Raw genomic sequence first — 24,893 nt, 5'->3', positions numbered from 1 at the left:
GCCAAGGCACTCTGACAGATAACTGTTTGAAAAGTTGGGCTCAGAGCTTTTAAACAGCATGAGCTATTGGTTTTGGAAGCAGCTGTTAGACAGAAGGGCAGGGCCAGGGGCGTGGGGGAGCTGGTAATGGAGGTGCCAGTAACGGTTCTAGGCCTCCTTTCTGATATCAGCCTGTTAATGTTGCCAAAGGGGTTCCCAGCATTTGTACAACAAAATGAGGCTGGATTTTATTTTTTCCCAAAAGAAAAAAACCTTCATTTCTGTGTAAATCAAGAATTATACATTAGAATGAAATGAAGAAAAACATAAATTAAAAAAAAGTAGAAAAGATAATCTAAAAGTGCATTATCAAACATTAAGTTTTCTAACTGGGGAAGGGACTTTCAAATTTCACCTCAAAGACAAAAGAAAAAGAAATTCTCCATTAAGTTTATGTATTTACTTGGGTCTCAATCTCTTAATATAAAATTGCACTGTCCAATACGGTAGCCACTGGCCATATGTGGCTGTTGGGCACTAGTCCAAACCGATACACGCTATCTGTGTAAGACATGCACTAGGTTTTGAGGATTTAGTAGGAAAAAAAAAGAGTCTAAAATGTCTAATATTTTTATATTAAAATTATACTTTATATATACCAGATTAAATAAAAACATTATTAAAATTAATTTGACCCGTTTCTTTTTGCCTTTCCTAATGTGGCTACTTGAAAATTTAGATTTCACATATGGTTCATATTTGTTTCTCTCATTATATTTCCACTGGACAATACCAGTATTTAATTAAAATAAATCAGACTGAATTTAATTCCTTCAAAATCCCTTCTAGCTCCAGAGTTCTGACACTAAGAGACTGCAGGCTCAAGTTGGTAAGTTTCAAATACAAAGTTATTTTGGAGAAACTTAGGTTCCATCACTGTTTCCTTATTTCTCCATATTTTTTTTTAAGACTTTATTTATTTATTTATTTGACAGAGATAGAGACAGCCAGCTAGAGAGGGAACACAAGCAGGGGGAGTGGGAGAGGAAGAAGCAGGCTCCCAGTGGAGGAGCCTGATGTGGGGCTCGATCCCAGGACCCCGGGATCACGCCCTGAGCGGAAGGCGGACGCTTAACAACTGCGCCACCCAGGCGGCGCCCCCTCCATACTTTTCACTCATGCTCTCCAATGCTTCCTTATTCTATTTTCTATGGATCCCTAATAGCCAAGAAAAAGGAATATGTCAACTTACTTACTTATAAACTACAAGTATGAAGTTCATAGGGTCATTCTGAATTGTCAGCTGGTGATATTTCCTATTGCTTCACACCATCCTGATGTCCATTTTTAACGACACATATGGATAATGAACTCTGGGTTTTTTTTTTTCAGTTTTAATATTCATAAAATAGGAGTTTCGGAATTAGAGAAGCTTAGAGATGCTAGTCCAGCGGTTCCCAAATGTGCTGCTGCTTCTGAATCACCTGGGGAACGTGTGAAAAGTATTGATTCCTAGGCCTGATATCGGGAGATGCTGACTCAGCAGAGTCTGAGCTAAGACAAGATCCTACACTTAAGAAGCTCTCCCGGTCATTCAGAGCGTCAGCCAGGTTTGGGAATCAGTGGTCTAGCCTAACCTACTTCATCTGTAACTGGCATAAAATGAATTGCCCTAGAACCTAAGGACGGGGACCTCAGACCTAGATCCAGGATGCAGAGCTTCAGAGCCAGCTCGCTGCCATTACTGAGAGACATTCTGTCGAACGTATACACTACTCACTCCTCAAGAGCTCCAGCCATCAGTATATCTTCCTTGTCAGTCTTAACATCCAATTCTGGTTCTCCGCTAAGCAAAAGCTTCAAGTTATAAATAACCAGCAAAGTACCTAGAAGAAAAAAAGGACATTTGACTTGTCAATACTTTACACTAAATTTTAGTCATGGTGCTATTATCTCATCTATGGAATTAAGCCTACTCTAGACCAAATTTCCTTCTGTACTTCAGTAAATAATATGCTTGGATAAGTTCCAAGATAGAAGTCTCACAACAAATTCCACTCTCTGCCAAAGACTGTTGAGTTTCTACATTATAGGGCTTATTCCTAGTCAATTCTTTATAAGCCTCTCAATGAGGTTTCTTATACTTTGGCATTTTTTCATAATTTGCATTATGAAAATTGTCAGGCGTCTGAGCTAAATTTGTATTACAGGTAAAGCTCCCATTGATGGAACTACAATCAACACATGTAAGAACAAAGATGAGTTTTAAAAATTTGTACAAATATGAAGAATTGCTTTTAGACCCCATAATAGGTGTTGGCAAACTTTTTCTGTAAAGGGCCAGATGATAAACATTTCAGGCTTTGCAGGCCAAATGGTCTCTGTCACGTGTACTGACAACTCACCTCCATCACCTCCACCACAGAGAATACATAAATGAATGAGTGTGGCTGTATTCCAATAAAACTTTATTTACAAAAACAAGTATGGCTGGGTCTGACCTGCAGGCCACATTTGCTGACCCCTGCTCTAAAGCACAGTTAACTAAATAATCCAAATTCTTTACAAATTGATTATGGTACAAAGACAAACAGGACCATCAGAGAAATTAAAAGAACAACCAATTACACTTCTCTCGGTAGTACTACAACACAAGAAAGAACAAACAGCACAGTGACTAAGAATGCCTGTGTCTAAATCCTGGATCAACCATTTATTTACCAGGGCAATGACCTCAGATACATTTCCTAACCTCTTTGAACCTCATTTTTCTAATCTACACAGCGGACCTCATGAATTATTTTGAGAATTAAATGTGTTAATTTTTATAAAGCATTTAGAAAAGTATTGAAGAAACAGTACACCCTTCATTAGTATTTACACGAGTATTTCACAGTTTAAAGTCAACTAACAAATTACATTAGCTGTCCTTACAGTATATCATGTATAGCGGTGCCCGGGTGGCTCAGTCAGTTGACTCTTAACTTCAGCTCAAGTCATGATCTCAGGGTCGTGAGATCGAGAGCCCCACCTTGGGTTCTGTGCTGAGCGTGCAGTCTGCCTAAGATTTTCTCTCTCTCTCTCCCCTGCCCCTTCTGCCCCTCCCCCACTGCCTGCACACATCCTCTTTTTAAAAATACAAAAAAAAGTATATCATGGATACATTAATAAGATTAATATTTGTTGAATTGCCACTAGTTCTCCTCTAAGAAAAAAGGGAGAGGATGACAAAAAATCATTTTTAAACAAAATGCCACAAATTAGAGAAGAAAATTTGAAGGTAATACAAGCCAAGTCAGAAACAAATTTCTCAGAATTTCACTAAAAAAATTACATAAATCAAGGAGTTGCAAAAAGGAAAATGCACATAGCTTTTCCTAGAGTAGGATTCTTCTTGTTTCTAGATATGAAAGGCGGACGTCTGGAGAAAGACTGGCACTGGAAAATGTTAGCAGACACAGTGCATTCTACATGTTGAGTAGAAAGCTGGTGCAGGTTGAAAGAATACAGAAATACAGAATATACAGAAAGATGTGTTCATGTGGAAAATGTCCACAGAGCTTTTGCTAACCCTCTGCCTCGGAAACCTGGATTTACTGGCTTATAAACTGCTGTCTTACATAGGTGGGATCATCTAATCATAGACACTGCAGTAAGCGTCTCCTAACTCTATGTAGTTCAGGGACGATGGATTCCCTACGGTCACAGACTGGGTTGTCCTCTCCACATCCAGTCTTCACCAAGCTCGTGCAAGTACAAATCTTTCTCCCAGTGTCAGGGACTTAGGGCTATTCATGTTTGGATTCACTAAAGACAAAATTCATGTGGATAAAATGAGTGACTGCCCCCATGTGAGATCCTGCATGGTATTATAAACAGAAAAAATATAAAAGCGTATGTCAAGTATCTTTTGAGAGACACTAAAAACAAATACTTCTAAGAAAACTTCCGAGTGTTGATGATCTTACCACGTTTTCCATAGATCACATCAAACTGCTGCATCAGTTCGGCTTCATTTCTAAACGGAGAGTACTTAAAAATTATAGACAACTCCGTTGAGAATTTTTGGGAATCATCTGTGACAGGTTCTCTGGTTCTTGTTAACCATGAAGGCACTGGAACCACAACCTATTAAAAAAAAACAAAAATGCACACATCAGTTTACTATGAAGTACACAAATAAAAACCATCATCCTTTCATCTGATCCTAATTCAGTCCATCCTTCATTTAGCCAAATGACAAAACACAAAGTTAAAAGTTTATTTCCCCCTGTATTCTAGTGTTGTAAGAAAGAGACATAAAACAATTACGCATACGCAGAGTTTTACTCTAAAATGCTTCATTGTAGAATGTGGGGACAGATGGAATCTACTTCAGCCCTGGATGAAATATGGGTAGGACGGCAGTGGGAACAACAGTATCAGCACTTCAGAAGTTGAACGGTAGGTACATGACAGCATATCCGGGAAACCAATATGAGGCCGATGACGGAAGAGAAAACCAGCCTGTTTACAATTTGGAATACCTAAAAGGCTCAGGGATCGATGGCATGCATTCACTCTGGGGGTGGAATAAAGGGGGAAGAGAAATAGGAGCTTCCAGATCCCCATCTGGCACTAGCTCCCCCACCTCCAGAGACTGGATGCTTATTCTCTGGAAAGAGTAGAACAAAGCATTTCTGGATTAGAGGATATGTCAGGCACAGTTGTCAGCAGGACCTTACTGAGATCAGAGGGATTAAAGTATATATACTGAATACAGAGAACCCATATCTCTTCTCTCATTTGGGTCCCAGAAAGCCATCCACTAGGTCTTCAGGCAGAAGACTGTAGGAGTCTCCTCCGAGACATTGGACTAGCACAGAAGGAAAGACACAGAGAAAATTACGTTGAGGGTTTCCCAATAATACAGCTCAGCTAGGCTCACTATTGTGACACTCATAGCTGCCAAGCCCCCCACCCCCAGCCCCACTCTCACGGAGCTTTCAATTGAAATTTTATTGGAATACTCTATATTCAGGATTGATAGCCATCTGAGAAAAGCCTCTAATATGATAAACACAGACCAAATAAACAAGCACAAAGTAACTCATCGGAAACAAAAACTGAACGAGGCAGATGAAAATTTCAGGGGCAAAGAAAAACCAGTCATTGTTAATATCTTCAGAGTACTAAAAGGAAACATCGTATCCTTGAAACAGAACTATATGTCTTTAAAAAAGAATATTGAGAGAATTTAACACACTTCTTGGAAATGAAGAATATGACTACAGAAAAAAATTTATGAAAAAATTGGAAGCACAAATGTTAGAAAATCTTCCAGAAAACAAAACAAAAATATAAAGAACAGAAAAGAGGAGAGAAAAGATAAGAAAATTAAAGAACCAGTTCCAGACGTCCAAGAGCAAAGAACAGAGGTTGCAAAAAAGAGAGAAAAGAGAATATAAAAGAAAATAATTAAATATTACAGAAAAACATTCCCAACCTGAAGGACACGTATTTCCAGATTGAAAATGTCCAATAAGCAACTAGCACAATGGATGCAAACAGACCCACCCAAAAGCAAAATACTTAAATCAGAATATTGGAGACAAAGAAGATTCTGTGACTTCAAAAAGTAGAAGGGGGGGGAGTAAGTCACACACAAGACTCAGAAATTAAAATGCCTTCAGACTTCTCAATGACAATGCTAGAAATAAGAAGATAATAGAGCTATGGCTTCAAATTGCTGAAGGAAAATTCACTGAGTGTTCAGGTAGGATAAAAAATATTTTCATGCACATGAAGTCTCAAAATACTTGACCCCTCATGCATCCTTGTTAAGAAAGCTAACAGAAGACGTAGGATATGCAGGAAGATACTGAAAAAAATCAGCTAATATTGTTGAAAGAGATTGCCTGGGTAGAAGCGGAAATGGGAAGGGGTTGCTAGTTTTAGTTTTTTGTTTTTGTTTTTTTTTTAAAAAGGGAAATGGCCCATGTTAGGAAAGCTGTAACCTCAGCTTTGGCCCAATTTTCCATGCCTTTACATACATAAATGGCAACACAAATGCTTAAAGCATTGCTTTTCTTTCTATTAGTCTCCACTCAGCTACTCCCCATCGCCTACAGACTGTTGCTTAGCCGGCCACACCCCACTCTGGGCAGTGGGCCTGCTGCACCCCTGGGGGGCAACCTCACATCCCCACTGTCCTTCCAACCCCATACTCCTGTCCAGGTCTGAGAGCTGCTGCGTGCCACTTCTCTCCACATACCAGCCTTCCCAGCTGCAAGTGGTACTCGCACCATAAAACCCTCCTTGACCAATCAAGGCTCTCTAATCTCTCCGTCCATACCACAGCTTTTGACAATTTTGTAACAGCAGAAATGCATACTCACTGAACGGCATTTTTTTTAAACACCCTCATTTTGTTATATATCCAACTCCCATGTGTTTGCCTACATTTTATGACCACTTTGATGGTCAGATGATCTTCTGCTGGCTTTCTACCTTCCACGGGTAGTGCTGGTAGTTCCTTAACCTGCATTTCTGTATTGAATTACACTGACATTCTGAACAGTAAAACTCAGACACTGCAAAGTACTAAAGCGTAGCTAGGTCATCAAATGAGTTGAAATTATGGTCACTGGGGTTACAGTTTTTAGTCTATTTTGCACTCTATTTCTTTAGATTTTGTATTCCAAGTCTTTTAATCCAATATTTATTTTTAAAATGATCATTCATTTATGGCACAAGTGGTGGAAATGTTTTGCAGGCTCCTTCCAAAAAGCTCACTGTGCCAAAGGGCGCCTCTTATTCTGGGAGATTTGGGTACATGGATAATGAAAATAATGTTCTGAAAAAATGCCTAGGAGTTAATAACCCACTCAAGAATGGTCAACAGGGGGGCACCTGGGTGGCTCGGTTGGTTAAGCATCTGATTTGGCTCAGGTCATGGTCTCAGGGTACTGGGACCAAGTCCTGCGTCGGGCTCCCTGCTCAGCAAGGAGCCTGCTTCTCCCTCTCCCTCTGCCCCTCTCACCCCTGCTCATGCTCACTTTCTTTCTCTCAAATAAATAAATAAAATCTATCTTAAAAAATGCTACCCAAGAAAAATAAATGGCCATGGATTCTTAAAAAAAAAAAAAAAAAAGACAACAGGACAGGCCTCCAATGACAACCCCCCCCAGAATGTTCAGCCACCCTCTCTCCATTTCCCAAATATATTCCTAAATTTCTAAATCATAATCAGAAAGAACAGCTGTAGACTTCACCTCCTGAGATGGTAAATGAAAACAACACTGTTACCATGGAAACCAAAGGACAATCTCAACTCTTACCTCAGTAAGACCTTCTCTTTCACAGAATGTCTGAGAAAAAAACACACAGGTCATCGTTTCTTCCTTCTTTGTAAAAAGAATAAAGTCTTTCCCAATCCTCATGGATCCACTATATTAAAAATCAAGAACATACTGGTTTACATCTCAAATACTAAAAAGAAGTAACAGCTGGGCACGAAACCATGCACTGTAATGAATTGTTTTTTCATAGAAGTAACTCCGTTTTGCTGACCCATCATCAAAAGGGAGCAACTATGATTTTTTTTTCTCAAAGTAGAGCAGATGGATTTGAACCAACCCAGCTCTACAGCCTTGCTTGATACAGAACTGCTGTACATAAGGGGCTGTCCAGGACTCAAGAAAAGAACAATCATCTGTCCGTAGCAAGTGTCACATAGGTGACAATATACTCTTGTCCTCACCTTCACTGAGGCAGATGAATAAAATAAGCTGTGGGCACATATTACCCCTACACTAACATATGCTCTAAGAAACAAGAGAACGTGGAGAGTCGAGGAAGCTCTGAAGTTAAGGGCTTCTGCTTCCATTCCTGAGAGACCATTCATCCCCTGAGAATTAAATTTACAAATGTTGTAAATATCCAAGTCAGTTATCGGTATGGAAATCCCAAAACAAGGTAAGACTCTCAAGTTTATATATATGTTGTAAGCTTTAGAAACCTAGATTATTCTGCATGAGACTGCCTTTAAATAAACATTGAGCCCAGTATCAGTAATACATGCCTTAAAGGAAAAAAATTTCTCACCTTTTCAGACCATTACCATATTGCCCAATAAACTTCAAGGTTGATGACCGTTTTTTGGATGTTCCAAAGTAAATGATATCCGAAGCTTCCTCTATAATTGACAAAGACATTTTGGTGGTTAGAAATTATGAGTCACTGACACCGGCCACAGGTCCAGTTGTCAGGATGTCACACATCTCTCAGGACATTAGGACAAACTGATACCTCTTGGGTCAGCCCAGGGACAGGCTCCATGATCTCTGACCAGGATCTTAACCATAATATACCGAAGGAGGTCAGACAGAACTAGCCATAAGGCCCTGGGTAAAAAGAGTTTAAACTCTGAGTCTTAACTTCCTCATCTCTAAAAGGGAACTACTAAGACCTAAATCATAGAGTTGTGGATGAAGACAAATACATTAAATGAGGTCCTCTGTTTGTGAAACCCTGAACAGAATACATGCCACTTGATAAGTGCCAGTAAATCATATGTGTTATAATTATTTGTACCACTAGTCATTTTCCATGAATTTGGCCCTTAGCCAGCTCCATGGAAGACTGAGCAGGGCAGAATGGCTTCTGGTCTAACTCTCCCTGGGCAAGAAGGGCCACCTGCTCCAGACTCTCAGAGTCATTCTCCAGATCTCTCCAGGGCATTCTGGAATTCTAGAGAAGAATCATCTGAACTTCAAAATATACATATTTCCAGAAACCAGAATGCTCCTAGGCACACAGCGAAAGATAGAAATGGGTCTCCCAATTGGCCTACCTGAATACATGCTCTGGAAGTGTCCCGAAGACCTGTGTCAGTCTGTGTGCAGACATGCACACCTGATGTATGGTGTGTTAGGGCTACCAGACACTCTGCTTCTCTGAAGCCAACTGGACATTCTATCACATGTTCTTATAAGGGATTGCGTATTAGGTGAGGGTACCCATAATAACAATATTAGCAACCATTTACTGTTTAGTATATGCTAAGGACCGTATCATATACTTTACATGCACTATGTAATATTTATAATGAACCTACATAGTAGATATTATTATGATGATCTGCATATGGATAAGGAAATTTACATTCAAAGAGTATATGTAACGCACCCAAGATGAAATAGCCGATGAATACTACCATAAGGATAACAATTCAAGGTTGTCAGAGACCATATTCCGTGGTTTTCACAGACTGCCACATATGGTGGCCGGAGTTCTGGGCACAGGTATAGAACACTGACATGACCCCTGCCCACAACAACTTTATGTCATGGCAGAAGAAACAGATTAGAAACAAATACACGAGATAATTTCTAAGAGCATTAAGTGAAGAAAATAAAACCAGGGTAATGTGATAGAGAATTAACAGGAGTGTGGCATGGCCCTCAGAGAGAATGATCAGGGAAGGCCTCTTTCGTAAGGTGACATCTGAGATGAGCTCCATATGAAGGGCCAGCAGGTGTGGCTGGAGTGTAATAAGCAAGGGAGTGAGCGCCATGAGAAATGGTCAAAGAGGTGGACAAAGGCCAAATAACGCAAGAAACAAAGCATTATTGGGGAGTACAAATCATATCCGAGTATTGAAAAACCACTAAGGGTTTTAAACAGGGGAAGGATATGAGGTGATTTATTTATAGGTATCTTTTTTTTTTAAAGATTTTATTTATTTATTTGACAGAGAGCAAGTGAGCACACGAGCAGGGGGAGCAGCAGAGGGAGAAAGAGAAGCAGACTCTCCCCGCTGAGCAGGGAGCCCAATGCAGGGCTCGATCCCAGGACCCTGGGATCATGACCTGAGCCGAAAGTAGATGCTTAACTAACTGAGCCACCCAGGCGCCCCTGAGGTGCTTTATATTAAAACAAAAAACAAATATCCTTGGGATCGCTGTGTTAGGAATGGACCGTGATGGGGCAAGACTGGAAGCCAAGAATGTGGAAATTCCTGTAGTCACCCTCTGGGTCAAGGCTGACTTAACTCAGTTTGGGCCACAGATAGATTATATTTTCAGTCATCAGATAAACTCTTTCTTCTAACTTATTACTTGAGGGAGAAGCAGACTCCCCACTAAACAGGGAGCCTGACACGGGGCTCGATCCCAAGACCCTGGGATCATGACCTGAGCCAATGGCAGACACTTAACTGACTGAGCTATTCAGGCACCCCGATTTCCAATCAATATTAACACAGAATTGCTCTCTCAACACTAGTGGGCTTTTAAAAATAGTCCTGTATATGTCAATTGAAGTGTGAGTTCCTTCTGAAGATCTGAATATTTGCCACTTTTCTGTGTTTTCATCATTTTGCTCATGGCCGTATTATAAAAGGACGTGTTTCTTTTTCTTTTTTCTCTTTTTTAAGGAAGTACCTTAGAATATATCATATATTCTGTTACTTAAGAATTCAGGAAAATGAACTTAACTAAGGTCAACCTAGAACTGAAAAACAAAACTGTTTTTCATCTTAATTTTCTCACAAACTCTTCTTTCTCTTATTTAAACACTTAGGAACCAACAATACATTGAGTCAAAATCATCTGGAAAAGTCAAAATTACCCCGACAAAGTCAGAACGAGACCTGAGTAAGATATCTGAGCATTTTCTAAACTTGCTAATAATCTTTGACTATTCATACCAAAGGAGTACTTCAGAGACTAGCAAGAAGATAACGCTTTACTTTGTATTCTGAGCTTCCAGCAGTGCCAAGCATCCTTTCCGCTGGTGTAGAACAGACCAGAACTGTTCCCTATTATTTGAACTCCCCTCTTGATTTTTTTAACCTAGTGGTCAAAAACCTGGTCTTGTGGGACATAGACAAGTGTTAAACAAGAATTCAGGGATAAGCTATCCCAAATGACTCAAAGCCCTTATCAGAGGGAATAACAATTTAATTTCACAGCAAACTGGTATTGTGCACCTACTGTGTGTTGCGTTTGGGCTAGCCTTGAAGGTACCAAACAAAAAAATCATGCAATGAACTGTAGATGTATTCATTATGGTGAGAATAGTTGACTGAAGCTACTAAACCTTTGAACACGCAGAGAAAAAACAAACGGCTAAAAACAAGGAGAGGTAACCTCTTCCTCAAGGTTAAGCAGAAAATTAAAAATAGCCTGAAGGCACTGGAAACTGCCTCGGGGCTCTTGCAAGCAACACCCGGAGGGCGGGCTCAAACACTCTCAAAATCCATCCAGTTACCCGCCTTTTCCATTCATTCCCAGATGCATTTTCTCACAAGTAATCATACCTTCTGCATTTCATTCTCTTGCAATATTTATCTACATTCCCTTTTTGTCTTGGCTTAGATGATTACAATGAATTCACTCTGTCAGCTGGAATGTTTAAATCTAGAAAGTTCAACAATATGTTAAGTCTGGGGTTTATTTTCCCTTAATAGCTCCATACCTGTTTTTGCATAGATAGCTCAATTTATTTTTATTTATTTTATGGGTTTTCTGACTGTTTCCCCGAACTGCCAGTTAGGTATCTGGAAAATTAACTTACCAGGGCTCATACCACATCCATCATCCAGGAAGCACAACATGAATCCACCCTGCAGTTTTTCATTATCCACTGTAAGAGAAAGCAGTTATTACTAATAAATATTGGCCTTAATTTGTTCATTAGAAAGTCATGCTGCTTACATCATTATCTGTCCTCCTCAAAGGCAGCTGCCGAGTGACAGAGTTGGGGCACAATGATGGCGCTCAGAAAGGTGTCTTGGCTAGTTTCACAGGACACTGCAGGGGGAGGACAGTCATGCACCAAGAAGGCTTTAAAGTAACATAAAACATCTACACGTTAATAAATTATGTATACAGTGGGGCAAGCCGTGCTCTGGAATCCGACTGGCCTTTAAACTTCAGGTATTTTCCATCCTGGGGGCAGGAATAAAGGGAGATGGTGATGTGACCCCAGGATCCCTCTGTCCCACTGATTTACCTCTGTGCCCTTCCGCCAAGGCACTAATTCTGAAGTCAGTCCGGGCGTTCTCATTAAATTCCGCAGGCTCTCCTCTAAGTAGTTAATGCCCTAAGAGCCATTTATGTGCGCTTCTTAACGGCAGCAAATATTTGCCTCTTGAAAATGCATTTGATTTTTGAAAATAAGTTATTTGGAATCAATTTTGGTGATTAAAAAATATCATTAAGATAACAGAAAATAATCTCTTGTTTAAAAAAAAATGGAAATGGGGCGCCTGGGTGGCACAGCGGTTAAGCGTCTGCCTTCGGCTCAGGGCGTGATCCCCGCGTTATGGGATCGAGCCCCGCATCAGTCTCCTCCGCTATGAGCTTGCTTCTTCCTCTCCCACTCCCCCTGCTTGTGTTCCCTCTCTTGCTGGCTGTCTCTATCTCTGTCAAATAAATAAATAAAATCTTTTAAAATAAAAATAAAAATAAATAAATAAATAAATAAATAAATAAATAAATAAATAAAATGGAAAGGGGTAACTAAAACTAATGAGACTAATGTTAATTCTCGGTTTGTGATCTGGCTCTGAGAATAATTTCAACATTTGGATATACGATGTCTACCACATCTCTCTCTCTCTCTCTGATAATAGCTTGAGAAATAGCTTGCACACAAAAAAACTGCTTATGTGTAAGTGTACAATGTGATGAACTGTGGCATATGTACAGACCCATGAAATCACCATCACAATCAAGGTAGCGAACATACCCATCACCTCAGATGTTTCCTCAGGTCACTCTACAGTCTCTGCCTTCTGCCCCCTTCCATGACCACCCCCCACCCCAACCGCAGGCAGCCACAGATTTGCTAACTCTATACCTATGTATGATTCAGTTGTAGCACATTTGTTAAGTCAACTCTGTGTTCAACGGTCACCCCTAATTTACATTTTAAAAATTAAATAATGTTCAAGATAATCTACAAATAAATATCTAAAATACGTACCTAAGCTTTCCGGGTTCAAAATTTTATGGTCACATGCCCATACTAATCCCCTACCACCCCCACCAATTCCCTTCCAGTCTATTAACACTTTGGATCTTCCCTACCATCTCATTTTCCCAGTTCCTCTCTCTGCCTGGTCCTCTGGAGTGCTGACCGCAACTCCTGTATCAGGATATTCCTCCCCCACATTAGGTCTTTGCTCTGGGCAACGCCCCCTCTGACCAAGGATGATATTCTCCACTGTTCAACAAAGGGAAACCAACTCTTGTGGAGTCCTTTGCACAGTGCGGTAGTTCCCAACCATGGCTGAACATTTTAATCACATGGAGAAACTCTGAATTAATTGGTCTTGGGTGAGGCTCGGAAATAAACATCCCCCTCAATTATCATACTGTGTATCAGCACCAGGAACCACCTGATCCAAACCTCAGGTGGCTCTGCGTGGACACAACTGATTTTGCAGCTCTTGGAATAAAGTTCTCATGCGAGGAGCTTGCAGAAAGAAGGGCATTTCTTTGGTGAATAGGTGGGAAAGATTCAAAATTCCCAAGAGACGTATACAACGCTTACTTTTCCTATAAACCCTAATGAAGGACTACGAACAATCATAGCCTCGAAATGTAATATTGCCCTACTCTCCACCCTGAAGCTTGGCCTTGTTTATTTCAATCCTTTAAAACTAAGGATTCCAGATAAATTTCTATTATCTGTTAAATATGCATGCCCAAAACAAACCCCAGAACCTTTTCCCTCATCAGACTTACTTCTCCTTCTGACGTTTTCTATTCAATAAATGGCCATCACTCTGCCCTTAGACCTCAGCTGCCCAAGTCAAAACCTCAGGATTGCCATACGTCTCCTCAATTCCACCTCCTTAATGCCTCTCAAGTTTGACTACTTTCTCCATCACCATGACACTGCCTTAGCTCAAGAAACCATCCTCTCTCTTCTGCATTACAGCAACAGCTGCCTCACTTCCTGCTCCCACTAAAAGCAGAGCGCAGACCAGTGTGAATTTCACAATTAATTTTATGTGTCAACATGGTTAAGCTCTGGTACCCAGCTGTTTGGTCAAATATTAGTCTAGATGTTGCTCTGAAAACATGTGTGGATATAATTAACATTTACAATCAGTTGACTTTAAGTAAAGCAAATAACTTCTACAGTGTGGGTGAGCCTCATCTAATCAGTTGAAGGCCTTAAAGGCAAAGACTGAGGTTCCCCAGAGAAGCAATTTTCTGTGTCAAGACTGCAACTCAGAAATTGCACTTGAGTTTCCAGGCTGTTGGCCTACCCTAAAGATTTAGAATTTGAGACTGCAACATCAACCCTTAGGTGGATTTCTAACCTGCCAAATGCCCTTCAGATTTCAGACGTGCCAGCCCTCACAATCATGTGAGCCAATGCCTTAAAATCCCTCCCTCTCACTCCCCCAACTCTCTATCAATATCTATAAATGTAGACAAATACAGATGTATAAATTGATATAGAAATACACATACATATCTAGAGTGGGGGGAAGGAGGCAGATCATATCTGTCCATCTATCTGTCTACCTGTCTGTCCATTCAGCTCCCTCCTACTGGTTCTGCTTCTCTGAAGAACCCTGATGAATATACTCTCCAAGCTCACCTCTTGTCACTCCCTCCCCACACCCAAACTGCAGCCTTCTACTTCCGTGCCAATATTCTCTTTAACCACTCTTGAATCTCAAACGTTTTTGCAACTCCGTTGGTGCTCTATGTTCTCTCCAGATTCAAGCCCCTGCACATACCGCCCCTTTTCCATTTCCACTCCTGATTCACCGGGCGGAGGCCTATTTCCCCTTTAGGTCTTTAGTTCGTGTAAGGTCCCTTCTCGGACACCTTCTTCGTTCCTACACATCATCAGGTGCCTGTAATGCATATTTTCTTTGTAGTGTTTCTCACCTGCTCGTGTATCTCTTTCTCTTTCAAACTACTGGCTCTTATTTTTTGGAACACAGTTGCCTCAGAGATATGGTGAAAGCTAAGAGCCCTCCACCCATAAAAGTGAAGATATACAATGTATTTTCTACAGACCCCCCCTCCCCTGCCCCCCCCACACTAGGATGCCAATTTCTTAAAAGCAGGCACTGTGTGTACTCAGCACTTAACCCAGAGCCTAGAACTTGGTAAGCACTAAAAAAAAAAAAGAGTATTGAATGCAAATCCATGTTTACTAGAACCAATACACATGAACAGATAAAACAACAATGGCTAAACATGTTTAGTTTTATTTATTTATTAAGCATGTTTAATTTTATAGTGCTCCCTCAAGTTACCTGAAGAAAATTAATGATTGGAAAGTAATTCCAGGACCTCATTAAATAACTTGAAAACTAGCCCTATGCTTAGATTAATTATTTATCCCCATATCAATTGTATCTATTGCTGCATAAGCCCTGACCCTGGTTTATTATTTTTTTTAAGACAAATCAGCTTGCTGCGCTGATAGCCATATTGTGATTTGCTGCAATAAAAAACTTCATAACATGAATAGGTACTTTTTTTTATGAATAGGTAATTTAACACCAAAAATCATAAGTTCGGTTTTTCACAAAACACATAACCTAAAGAAAGAAGTGCCATTTTGAACTCAAATGGCAAAAGACTGTGTGTGTACGGGTGAGTGCGTGTGTGTGTGTGTGTGTGTGTATGTCAAGTGCTAAAGAAAGTTGGGGAAATGAGTACCGTCATGCCTTGCTGGTGTCCTGCCACAAACCCCAAAGAATAAAGCGTGTGAATTTCAATGACATTTGTTGTATTTTGTGATTCTGGATCATTCTTCTCAACCCTTCAACCCTTCATCAATAATACGTGTGCTCTGGGGGCACCTGGGTGGCTAAGTCAGTTGAGTGTCTGCCTTCAGCTCAGGTCATGATCCCAGAGTCCTGGGATCAAGCCCAAGTCAGGCTCCCTGCTCAGTGGGGAGCCTGCTTCTCCCTCTTCCTCTGTCCCCCCCATGCTCACTCACTCTCTCACATAAATAAATAAAATCTTTAAAAAATATATATATGCGTGCTCTGAATGAAATGCAACTTAACTCTTTTCCCCTTCTCTATTTCTAGGACCACTGACTGCCCTAGTTCAAATTCTCAAGAAATCTTTCGTAGGTCATTTCCATAGCCCCACACCCATGCCATCCCTTCATTTACGCTTCTACATGCTTTCTTTGAAAAGAAAAGAACACATTTCTAATTTGCTGAATGATACTGCTCAAAACTCTTCAATGGTTAGTGTCGATAAAAAGAGCCTTAGTATGGCATTGAAGGTGTTCACCTATTGGACTCTAACAAGTAGCTTTAGTCAACCTAGCCTACTCACTGTTCTCTGCTTTTCCTCCAAATACCCACACAGCTCGCTCCCTCACCTCATTCAGGTCTTTGACGGTACAGCCCCTCGTTAGAGAAACTCTCCCTGTTCACCTCATGAAAAATAGTACACACTGCCGAGGCTCTCTGTTCTCTTAACCCACTTTTTTTTTTCCTTTTAGCACTTCTGATTCCTTGGTGTATTACTTGTTCACTTCCTTATTGTCTGTCTCTCCCCCATGAGAACACACATTCCTGAACCCACATATTTCGTCACACGTGTTGCTCCGTGCTCTACCCCTAGCACCTGGACTGTTTGGTTCATTCATGACAGACACTCAATAAACTATTATTGAATAAGTGAATCTCTGAAATGATCTACTTCCATTCTTTTTCTCACAATAATTCCTCAGACAGGGATACTCGTTTTTCTTTTTTTTTTTTTTTTAAACACTACTTGACAAGAACCACATCCGTATTTTAGGCCCTAGCTCTTTCATATGAGATATTCTTTCTCTGTGTTCCTACCATACCTTGAGTCTGTCCTGGGCAAGAAACACTCTATTTGACACTATCTGATAGGATTTGTAAGGAAGTCCCCTTCTTCTCCACTAGTGGTGTTTCTTTCCATGCGGAATGGAGTGCCAGCAATATTAGTGAAGGGACGCTTCTCTGTCCCTAGACTCACTTCTCACTCAGCAGACTGGCGATCTAGGGAAGAATCACTGAGGGAGGCTCAGTTCAGAGCTCCCCTGTCCCCTCCTGGGAGTTAGCCTCCTGCAGAGTGCAGGACTCTGCTCCGCTCGCTCCAGGCGACCAGTGTTGAGGGGAAGCCTGACGCCACAGCTGATTCTGAGGTATGAGATGAGCAGCAAATCTGCTGGCTTTCTCCTACTAAGCTCCATGTTTGGATAAACAGAGCTAGCACATTAGAATAATAGAGACTGACTAGCATTCTTGAATGAATAATAAAGACTGACCCTCTTGTTTTATTTCTCAAACTCTTCAGAACCTGAAGAGTAGAAAGGGAAGAAGAGCATTCATTGACTGTGTTTTCTCAGATGTCTTGAGATGCCCATGTCTCTCTGCCACATGAACCAGAAGCACCCACCTAACACAGGATCTTTTTTTCTTTTCCTCTTTTTCTTTTTTTCTTTTTAAAGTATGCTTCACGCCCAGTGTGGGGCTTGAACTCACAACCCTGAGATCAAGACTTGAGATTAAGAGTCGGATGCTCCACCTACTGAGCCATCCAGGCGCCCCATGGGGTCTTAAACACTTAAAAAACTTAGTTGAACTGCGTTGCTTTTTAATTATAGATACAGATTTACATCGTGAACCATATCCTCTTGCCTGTGACCAACAGCCAATGTTTACAGAAGAGCTGACAGAGTCAGGGTTGGGGATCAGTTTCAACACTGCAGACACTTATCCAGGCAGTATTAAACACAAGACGGGATCTCAGAACCTATTGCATCATATTCTAATGAGATGAACTAATAAGTACAATAAATATTTGGGGACTAAAAAATGAAGTCAGTGAAGAAAACACAGCTCGTTTGAATTTTAGAGCCCTCAAATGTTCACACTTCACATTTACCTACAAGTTTTAAAACTGTGATAAGTTGAGAATGATGTATACTTAATTATGAATAACCATTAAGTTAATGTGCTTTTTAAAATAAAACTGTTTTCTTGTGGCAGGCAAATTGACTGTTCCACATCACTCTGATGCTTTCACAAAACCCTGGAAGATCTAATTTTGTAAATGGGTCCCCTAACAAGTGAACAATTCCACTCTCAGAGTGCACTTTTCTCAGCCTGGCTCCCCAAAGGGTCACTGTACTCACAAAGCACTTAGATTACATTAAAAATCTATAAAATGTGCTTTGATTTTATGAAATAAAATAAAAGCAAAATAACTATAGGCTTTCCCATTAGAAGAAAAAATAAAAGGAAGAAAACAAATATGCTCACCTGAAAACACATCAAGTCTTGCAGCTCCTGCATCTCTGGAAACAATAGAAAAATATCACTGCTTCAATATGAAATTATGTTTTAAAAAATTACATTAATCTGAATTGCTTATGTGAGGTATAACCTATTGTCAGATAGCAAACAATAGAGAAATCCATTTAAATTGCTTCAAAACAATTACTAAAATGTTTCGCTCTACATTTACGTACTAAGACCTATGATCACTCATAATTTGAGAATGTTTCAAAACCTGAAACTCAGAAATTTAAAAGGAGATGGAATTTAGTGGTAGTTACACAAAAAGCTCACCAAAAATGTATATGAATATAAAAAAAATAGTTGGATAATAATCCATAAATTGCAGGAAGAGTTTCATGATATATTTTAGTTCCCCCCAAAAATGAAAAGATTACTAAAAGATTACATGTGTTTTTAAAGAACGTATATGATGTACACGTCCATATATGTAAGAAATCGAAACAGTGGTTTTCTCTAGACCAGAAGTTGGCAAATTATGGTCCAAAAGCCAAATGTGGTCCACCAACTATTTTTGTAAATAAAGTTTTATTGGAACACAAGCATGCCCATGCATTTACATATTGCCTATGGCTGCCTTCACACCACAATGGCAAAGCTGAGTAGTTTCAACAGAGAACACATGGCCTGCAAAGGGGAAAATACTTACTATCTGGTCTTTTACAGAGAAGCATGCTGATACCATCTCCCCCACCATGTGATGAGATTACCAATGACTTTTTCTTATTATTTTCTCAGTTCTCTACAATTCACAGATACTGTATATTTTTTAAATTATTTTTTTAAGTAGAAATTTTAGAAGAAAAAGAACGAGAGCCAAAAGATCCTGGTTTCAATGTGAAGGGAGAAGACCATGAGGACAGCAGTCCTAGCTGATGCAGAAGCGGATGTGTAAGGGCTGCTCAGAATAAGTCCACCACTGGGACTCTAATCGGGATGTTTGAGTCTCTCCCAAAACTTCCATCAATTCCAACCCAAAACTATACCAAATAAATCTGAATAGGTACAATGAGTTGTTCTATAAGCCTTTAAAGTTGGCCCCTTAGCTCCTTCCTCTCGCCAACTGCTCCTTTTAAGCTCTTCCTTTATGGAAATTCTGGAGGGACTACTGCCATTTCTTGGAGCATTTTCTGTGTGTCAAATAAGCACTGAATGAAGTATTTTTAAACCTTCTCTCCTAATCCTTACCATAATCCCATGACACATAAGTATCATTATCTCCATTACATAATTATACATTATACAAAATACCATGCACACAATAGGTGCTCAGTAAATGCCACCGCCCTCAAATGGAAGTTTTCCAAGAGTTTCTTCATAGAGAAATGCCATGGGATAAGTAAAACATAGAAAAATCATTCACCTCTACAGCATAGTAAGACATTTTATAATAAGCTTTGTACTTTAGCCCCGGTCGTTTCTCCCTGATCAGCTGTCGTATCAGGAAGAGGGCCCGAACCATCTCTTCCTATCCTGCCACATTTTTTCTTGCTGTCTACAACATTCTTTTAATATACTCCAGTTTTAATTTTGACAATCACAGGAAACCATCAAACTTAAATAAAATGATATAAAATTATTTCTTAGAATAACACAGGGACTTTATAAAGACCTTCTTCATGAGAACAACTAAGCATCTTGAGTAAGTCTATTAAACAGCTTCGTGTGATATCAATTACGAGCATCGGAGAAGCCTTGGCAAACTCCAATGTCTGCCGCAGACAGAGGAACTGAGGAATTCAGGCTGGCTGTGGGGACCGCTGGGCACGGCAGAGACAAAGGCACAGACTAGCCCCAAGAGAGCACCTGCTATGTGCCTGAGCCCACCGAGCAACCTCGACGCTGCTACTTCTAATGTTTAAGAAAAAAGGGGACAGTGTGAGGGCAAGGGACCCGGATTTCTTACGTGGCACCTCCTGTTTCTTTAACTTTATCAACAATGCCTTCCTTTCTTTCTAAGTCCCATGCACACTCTCACCCTGAGGCACACAGACAGGAAACAGGCTAGGCTGTCAGCAGCCTGCCAGTTTACAGACGCTGCCCTGAGAATTGCTTTATCGATCACATTCTGTCACTCCCTTGGGTGTGAAGTCCCTTTTGCTTTGCCAATCCCCTTGTACCACACAGGGTAGTCGACAGACGAGCCTTACCGCGCATTGTCCAGCAGCTCGGCCAGCGCTCCAAAGAGGAAACTGTGCGTGGTGCTGATGAAGAAAGAGGCAAAACCAAAAGTTAAACGCACTCTGTAATCAGCGTAAAAGCTTCCCGATACTTGCAGACAAACGTCCTCCAGTTCAGGACAGATAATCAATGAAGGACTTATTCTAGAAACAACTTTCTCAGCACGGTCAAGATTCTGAAGTAGATGCGGTCCATTACAAAGCCAAGGCTAAGAACACAATTGCCAAAACAGCCTGTCTGTTCCCAATAAAACAAAGACTTCAAGGACCTTACTGTACTTACAGCAAATTCTGATGTTTTAAAATTGCTTTCTAAGCATTTATTCAAGTGTTTTTTGGAGAACTTGTCATTAAAATTGCATTATTTAAGGTCAAATTATTCCTGAAAGATCTTGAACGAAATCCTGGTAACACAAAAGGCCTTAAGACTCCATGTGCAGGCACAGCTGCTGGCAGGGGACCCCTGTTTGCCCCATTAAACTCTATTTTTCTGCAGGCCCTTTTCTCCTCTGAATTACCTATGGTCACTCCTCCCTGTACCCCATCGTGCTAGGTCCTGGGAAACAGAACACACTAGACAGCCATCACTACCAACGCTCTGAAGGCTGAATGTTCACCTGTGGGTGAAATCAGGCTGCCTTCGGGGGCCCATACTTGCTTTTCATTTTTTGATGTGGATATTTCAATCAGCAACTTTATCACAGCATTAAGGGAAGATTCAGTCTGCAATTTTCTTTTTTTTTTTTTAAAGATTTTATTTATTTATTCGACAGCGATAGAGACAGCCAGCGAGAGAGGGAACACAAGCAGGGGGAGTGGGAGAGGAAGAAGCAGGCTCATAGCGGAAGAGCCTGATGTGGGGCTCGATCCCAGAACGCTGGGATCACGCCCTGAGCCGAAGGCAGACGCTTAACCGCTGTGCCACCCAGGCGCCCCTGCAATTTTCTTTTCATATTTAGTAAACAGGTAGCAGAAGCAAGAGAGACCCATTTATCAAAAAACATCTGCTCATTTGTCCAGAAGAAAGATCGTCTGCAATGTCTCAGAGATTCCAAAAACCTCAGGGCACAGGACAATACATTAGCTAAAAGTTTATTTTTAATATTTATTTATTTATTTATTTTAGAGAATGGGCACACGCACGTTAGTGAGCAGGGGTAGGGGCAGAGGGGGAGAGAATCCTCAAGCCGACTTCCTGCTGAGCAGGAAGCCCAACGCAGGGCTGGATCCCAGGGCACTGAGAGCACAACTGAGTCAAAATCAAGAGTCGGACATTTAACCGACTGTACCATCCAGACGCCCCTCCATTTTGGGGGAATTTTAAACTTTAAACACATGCTGATGTGGAGTCTCTTGACTCAAGTCAGCTTTCAAGTTTGTAATTAAAAAAATAACTAAATACAATTGCTGCAAAAAGATGGCCTTCACTCAAAAGTAATCTAGTGTATAAAAACCTAAAACAGAGCAAAAGTGAAGGTTATATGCTCGACAAAAGCGGCACTTGAAACCACAAGACTTTCTAGTGAATTTAAAACACATGATTCAATATACAAAAATTCAACATACAAACAATACTTCAGGAAAGTAACTGAGGTCATTCCGACCAAGAAATGCCACAGAAGTTTCCACACTATTTCACTCGAGATTTTAATACACTGCCCGCCATGTGCCAACGTGGAAAGACAAGGTCTTTACCATCTTGGGCCTCAAGCCAGTGGGGCGGATAGAGAAAATATATGAGCAAGCGAACATAAAGATGATATGGCAGATCATGGTTGGATGCTATGAGGGAAGGGTGACGGGGGAAAGTAATGGTAAGGAGAGGACACGGTGGTCAGGAGAGAGCCTCTCTTCAGAGAAGACATTTAAATTGAGCCCTGAAGGCTGAGGAGAACTCAGTCCCTTGCAGAGCCAGAGTGGAAAGTCTGCAGCAAGAGCAGCAGCTGCCAAGACCCCGACGCAAAAAGGAGCCAACGAGGCCAGTGTGCTCTGACTACAGGAAAACATGGCGAGACGCAGGGGGGCCCGTCCTGCACCGCCCCTGTACTTCCCTACAGGGAATCGGAAACCACGGTCATGTTTTAAGAAGAGGGACATATCTGGTTTACTTTTTTTAAAAATCTCACTCTGAGGGGAGCCTGGGTGGCTCAGTCAGTGAAGAGTCTGCCTTCAGCTCAGGTCATGATTTCGGGGTCCGGGGACTGAGCCCCGGATCAGGCTCCCTGCTCAGCGGGGCATCTGCTTCTCCTTCTGCCTCTGCTCCTCTCCCCCCTGCCCCGGCTCGTGCTCTCTCTTTCTAATAAATAAAATCTTTTTTAGGAAATAAAATAAAAATCTCACTCTGGCAGCTCTCAGGAAAATGCACCATCGGGGAGCAAGAACGGGAAGCAGAGACTGCAGTTTAGAGGCTACGCGGAGTATCTCACGGGGAGACGGCGGCCAGTCTGGAGTGAAGTCAGTGGCCGTGGCAATGCGGAGGAAGGGAGGAGTCAGACCCGAGTTAGAGACGGGGTGAAGGGGATCTGACGTTCAATCGGACGTGGGAGTGAAACGAGAGGAAAATCACTCCTGCTTTTACTGAGGGAATTCTCACACAAAAATCTCTCTCCTCACAGAGAAGCTGAGAAGATGCCATTTGTATCTGATTTTGTTGTTGTTGCTTCACACTGCTGTCACTTTTGTTATTAAGTTATGGGGCCACCAACTGATAATGGGATGCAGGCAAGGGGGGACCACTGGGACAGGAGGTGCCTGGGGCGCAACAGCTGTGGTAACGACAGAACACTGGAAGCTGAGGAAGTTTCCCAGGATAAAATGCACAGTCCTTCCAGCACTCCACCCATAATTTCTCTTAAACTCTACTCAAAATTGTTATTTCGTCATTTGTCTTCCTCTCCGTTAACTTTTAAATGTGTTCCATCCTTTCCAGCTTGAAATTATTCTCTAAAGAGATTTTAAAAAGAAAAAGAACAAAACCTAAACACCTGCCGAATATTGCCTATTTTACTTTGTGTTCTGTAAAAATTACATGTTTGTCCCAAGCAGCAGGGTGGGCCTTGCCCGGCATTCTTTACGCTTTTGTTTCTGTGGTTTCAAACCTGCGTCCCTTGTATGCATCGGTACTTTTAGTAACTCCGAATTACTCAGAGACTCCAAAAAACCAACACAGCAGTATGAATTCCGCAGCACCCACTGCTATGCTGTGCTGGAAATGACAGATGAACAGGAAACCTCTGTCATCTGCCTCTGCAAGCTGAACATTTGAAATGAACACCTGATGAGTCCGCAAAAGGCATCGGGGCCTGACAGGGCAGCAGGGTGCTCTAGCAATAACGAAAATGTGGGCATTCTACCCTGGGAGAGGCTACATTTTTGCAAGGACTCAGGCCACAGAGGCTGGAATCAATAAATACAAATTATTCTCTGGAGGGCAACCTTAATCTTTAAAATGTCAGTGTGCTGGGCAGAGAAATCACAAGAGATAGCCCAGGTTGGTAGAATTACGGTTGTGCTAACTCCCGATTAGTTTGTTAAATGTGGGGCCTTCTTACCACATGGTGGCAATTAATTTTAGAACAACAGAAGGTTTATAATTTAGTCCCAGAATAGGGGCACCTGGGTGGCTCAGCTGGTTAGATGTGGGACTCTTGATTTCTGCACAGGTCATGATCTCAGTCGAGACTGAGCCCCATGTCAAGCTCAGTGGCATGGAGCCTACTTGAAATTCTCGGTCCCTCTCCCTCTGCACCCCCCAACTCCAGCACACTGTGCACTCTTTCTCTAAAAACAATCTAGTCCAGAATACTATCTTTACTACTTTTTCATTATTTTGTTATACAAAAATTTTAAATAAAATTTCCATGAACCAATGATACCAAGTTCATTTTTTTTTTTTTCCAAATTGGGTATTTCACTAGGAGACGGACCAAACTCTTCTCCACTAGCGGGGACCCTCCCTCGCTCAGGCTTCGCCGGACACTTACGAGTTGGCATGGATGAAATCCAGATGAAGCCGGGCCCTCCGCAAAGTAGCATACTTGTCTGCCATGTCCTCGAATGCGACCCGCGCAGCCCCCGCAGACACCGACCACCGCCTACCTGCCAGGAGCTGGCCCTCGACCGCGCGCGCCCACGCGCTCGTCCCCGCCCACGCGCTCGTCCCCGCCCACGCTCCGGGCTGTGCAAAACACCAGCTCTGCAAACACCCGCTCCCCCTGCCGGCTGGAGGGTGAAGTTCAGCCTGGGTTATCTGGCAAGGTAAGCCTTTATCCCTCGTCTTGCATCCACTCTTTGAGAATGAGGCATCTGAGCTAGACTCCTCTTTCCACCCTGAGATTTATTTCACCTTTGTGCACAGTTGTTCTATCATTCCCCAGATGGGAAATGGAGCCCCAGGCTAGGATCAGAATTTGATCAGA

The 24,893-nt window shown here is 41.5% G+C and overlaps 1 protein-coding gene across 1 annotated transcript in view; it reads right to left on the bottom strand.

The window, feature by feature from the left end:
* The window catches only part of MORC1 (MORC family CW-type zinc finger 1), a 156,147-nt gene extending 131,624 nt beyond the window's left edge, over positions 1-24,523 (bottom strand). The window contains exons 1-8 of the mRNA XM_048215067.2: positions 24,459-24,523; positions 20,446-20,499; positions 18,260-18,294; positions 11,539-11,607; positions 8,065-8,155; positions 7,299-7,407; positions 3,948-4,107; positions 1,760-1,865 (exon numbers count right to left, since the gene is read on the bottom strand). Of these exons, the coding sequence (XP_048071024.2) occupies positions 1,760-1,865; positions 3,948-4,107; positions 7,299-7,407; positions 8,065-8,155; positions 11,539-11,607; positions 18,260-18,294; positions 20,446-20,499; positions 24,459-24,523 (689 nt within the window). The remainder of the gene's footprint in view (positions 1-1,759; positions 1,866-3,947; positions 4,108-7,298; positions 7,408-8,064; positions 8,156-11,538; positions 11,608-18,259; positions 18,295-20,445; positions 20,500-24,458) is intronic.
* Positions 24,524-24,893: the final 370 nt, after the last annotated feature.

This window comes from Ursus arctos, unplaced genomic scaffold (assembly GCF_023065955.2).
Source record: "Ursus arctos isolate Adak ecotype North America unplaced genomic scaffold, UrsArc2.0 scaffold_4, whole genome shotgun sequence".
Classification (NCBI taxonomy): Eukaryota; Metazoa; Chordata; class Mammalia; order Carnivora; family Ursidae; genus Ursus; species Ursus arctos.
The sequence above is the reverse complement of the archived record's forward strand: the minus strand, read 5'-3'. Positions and strand labels throughout refer to the sequence as shown.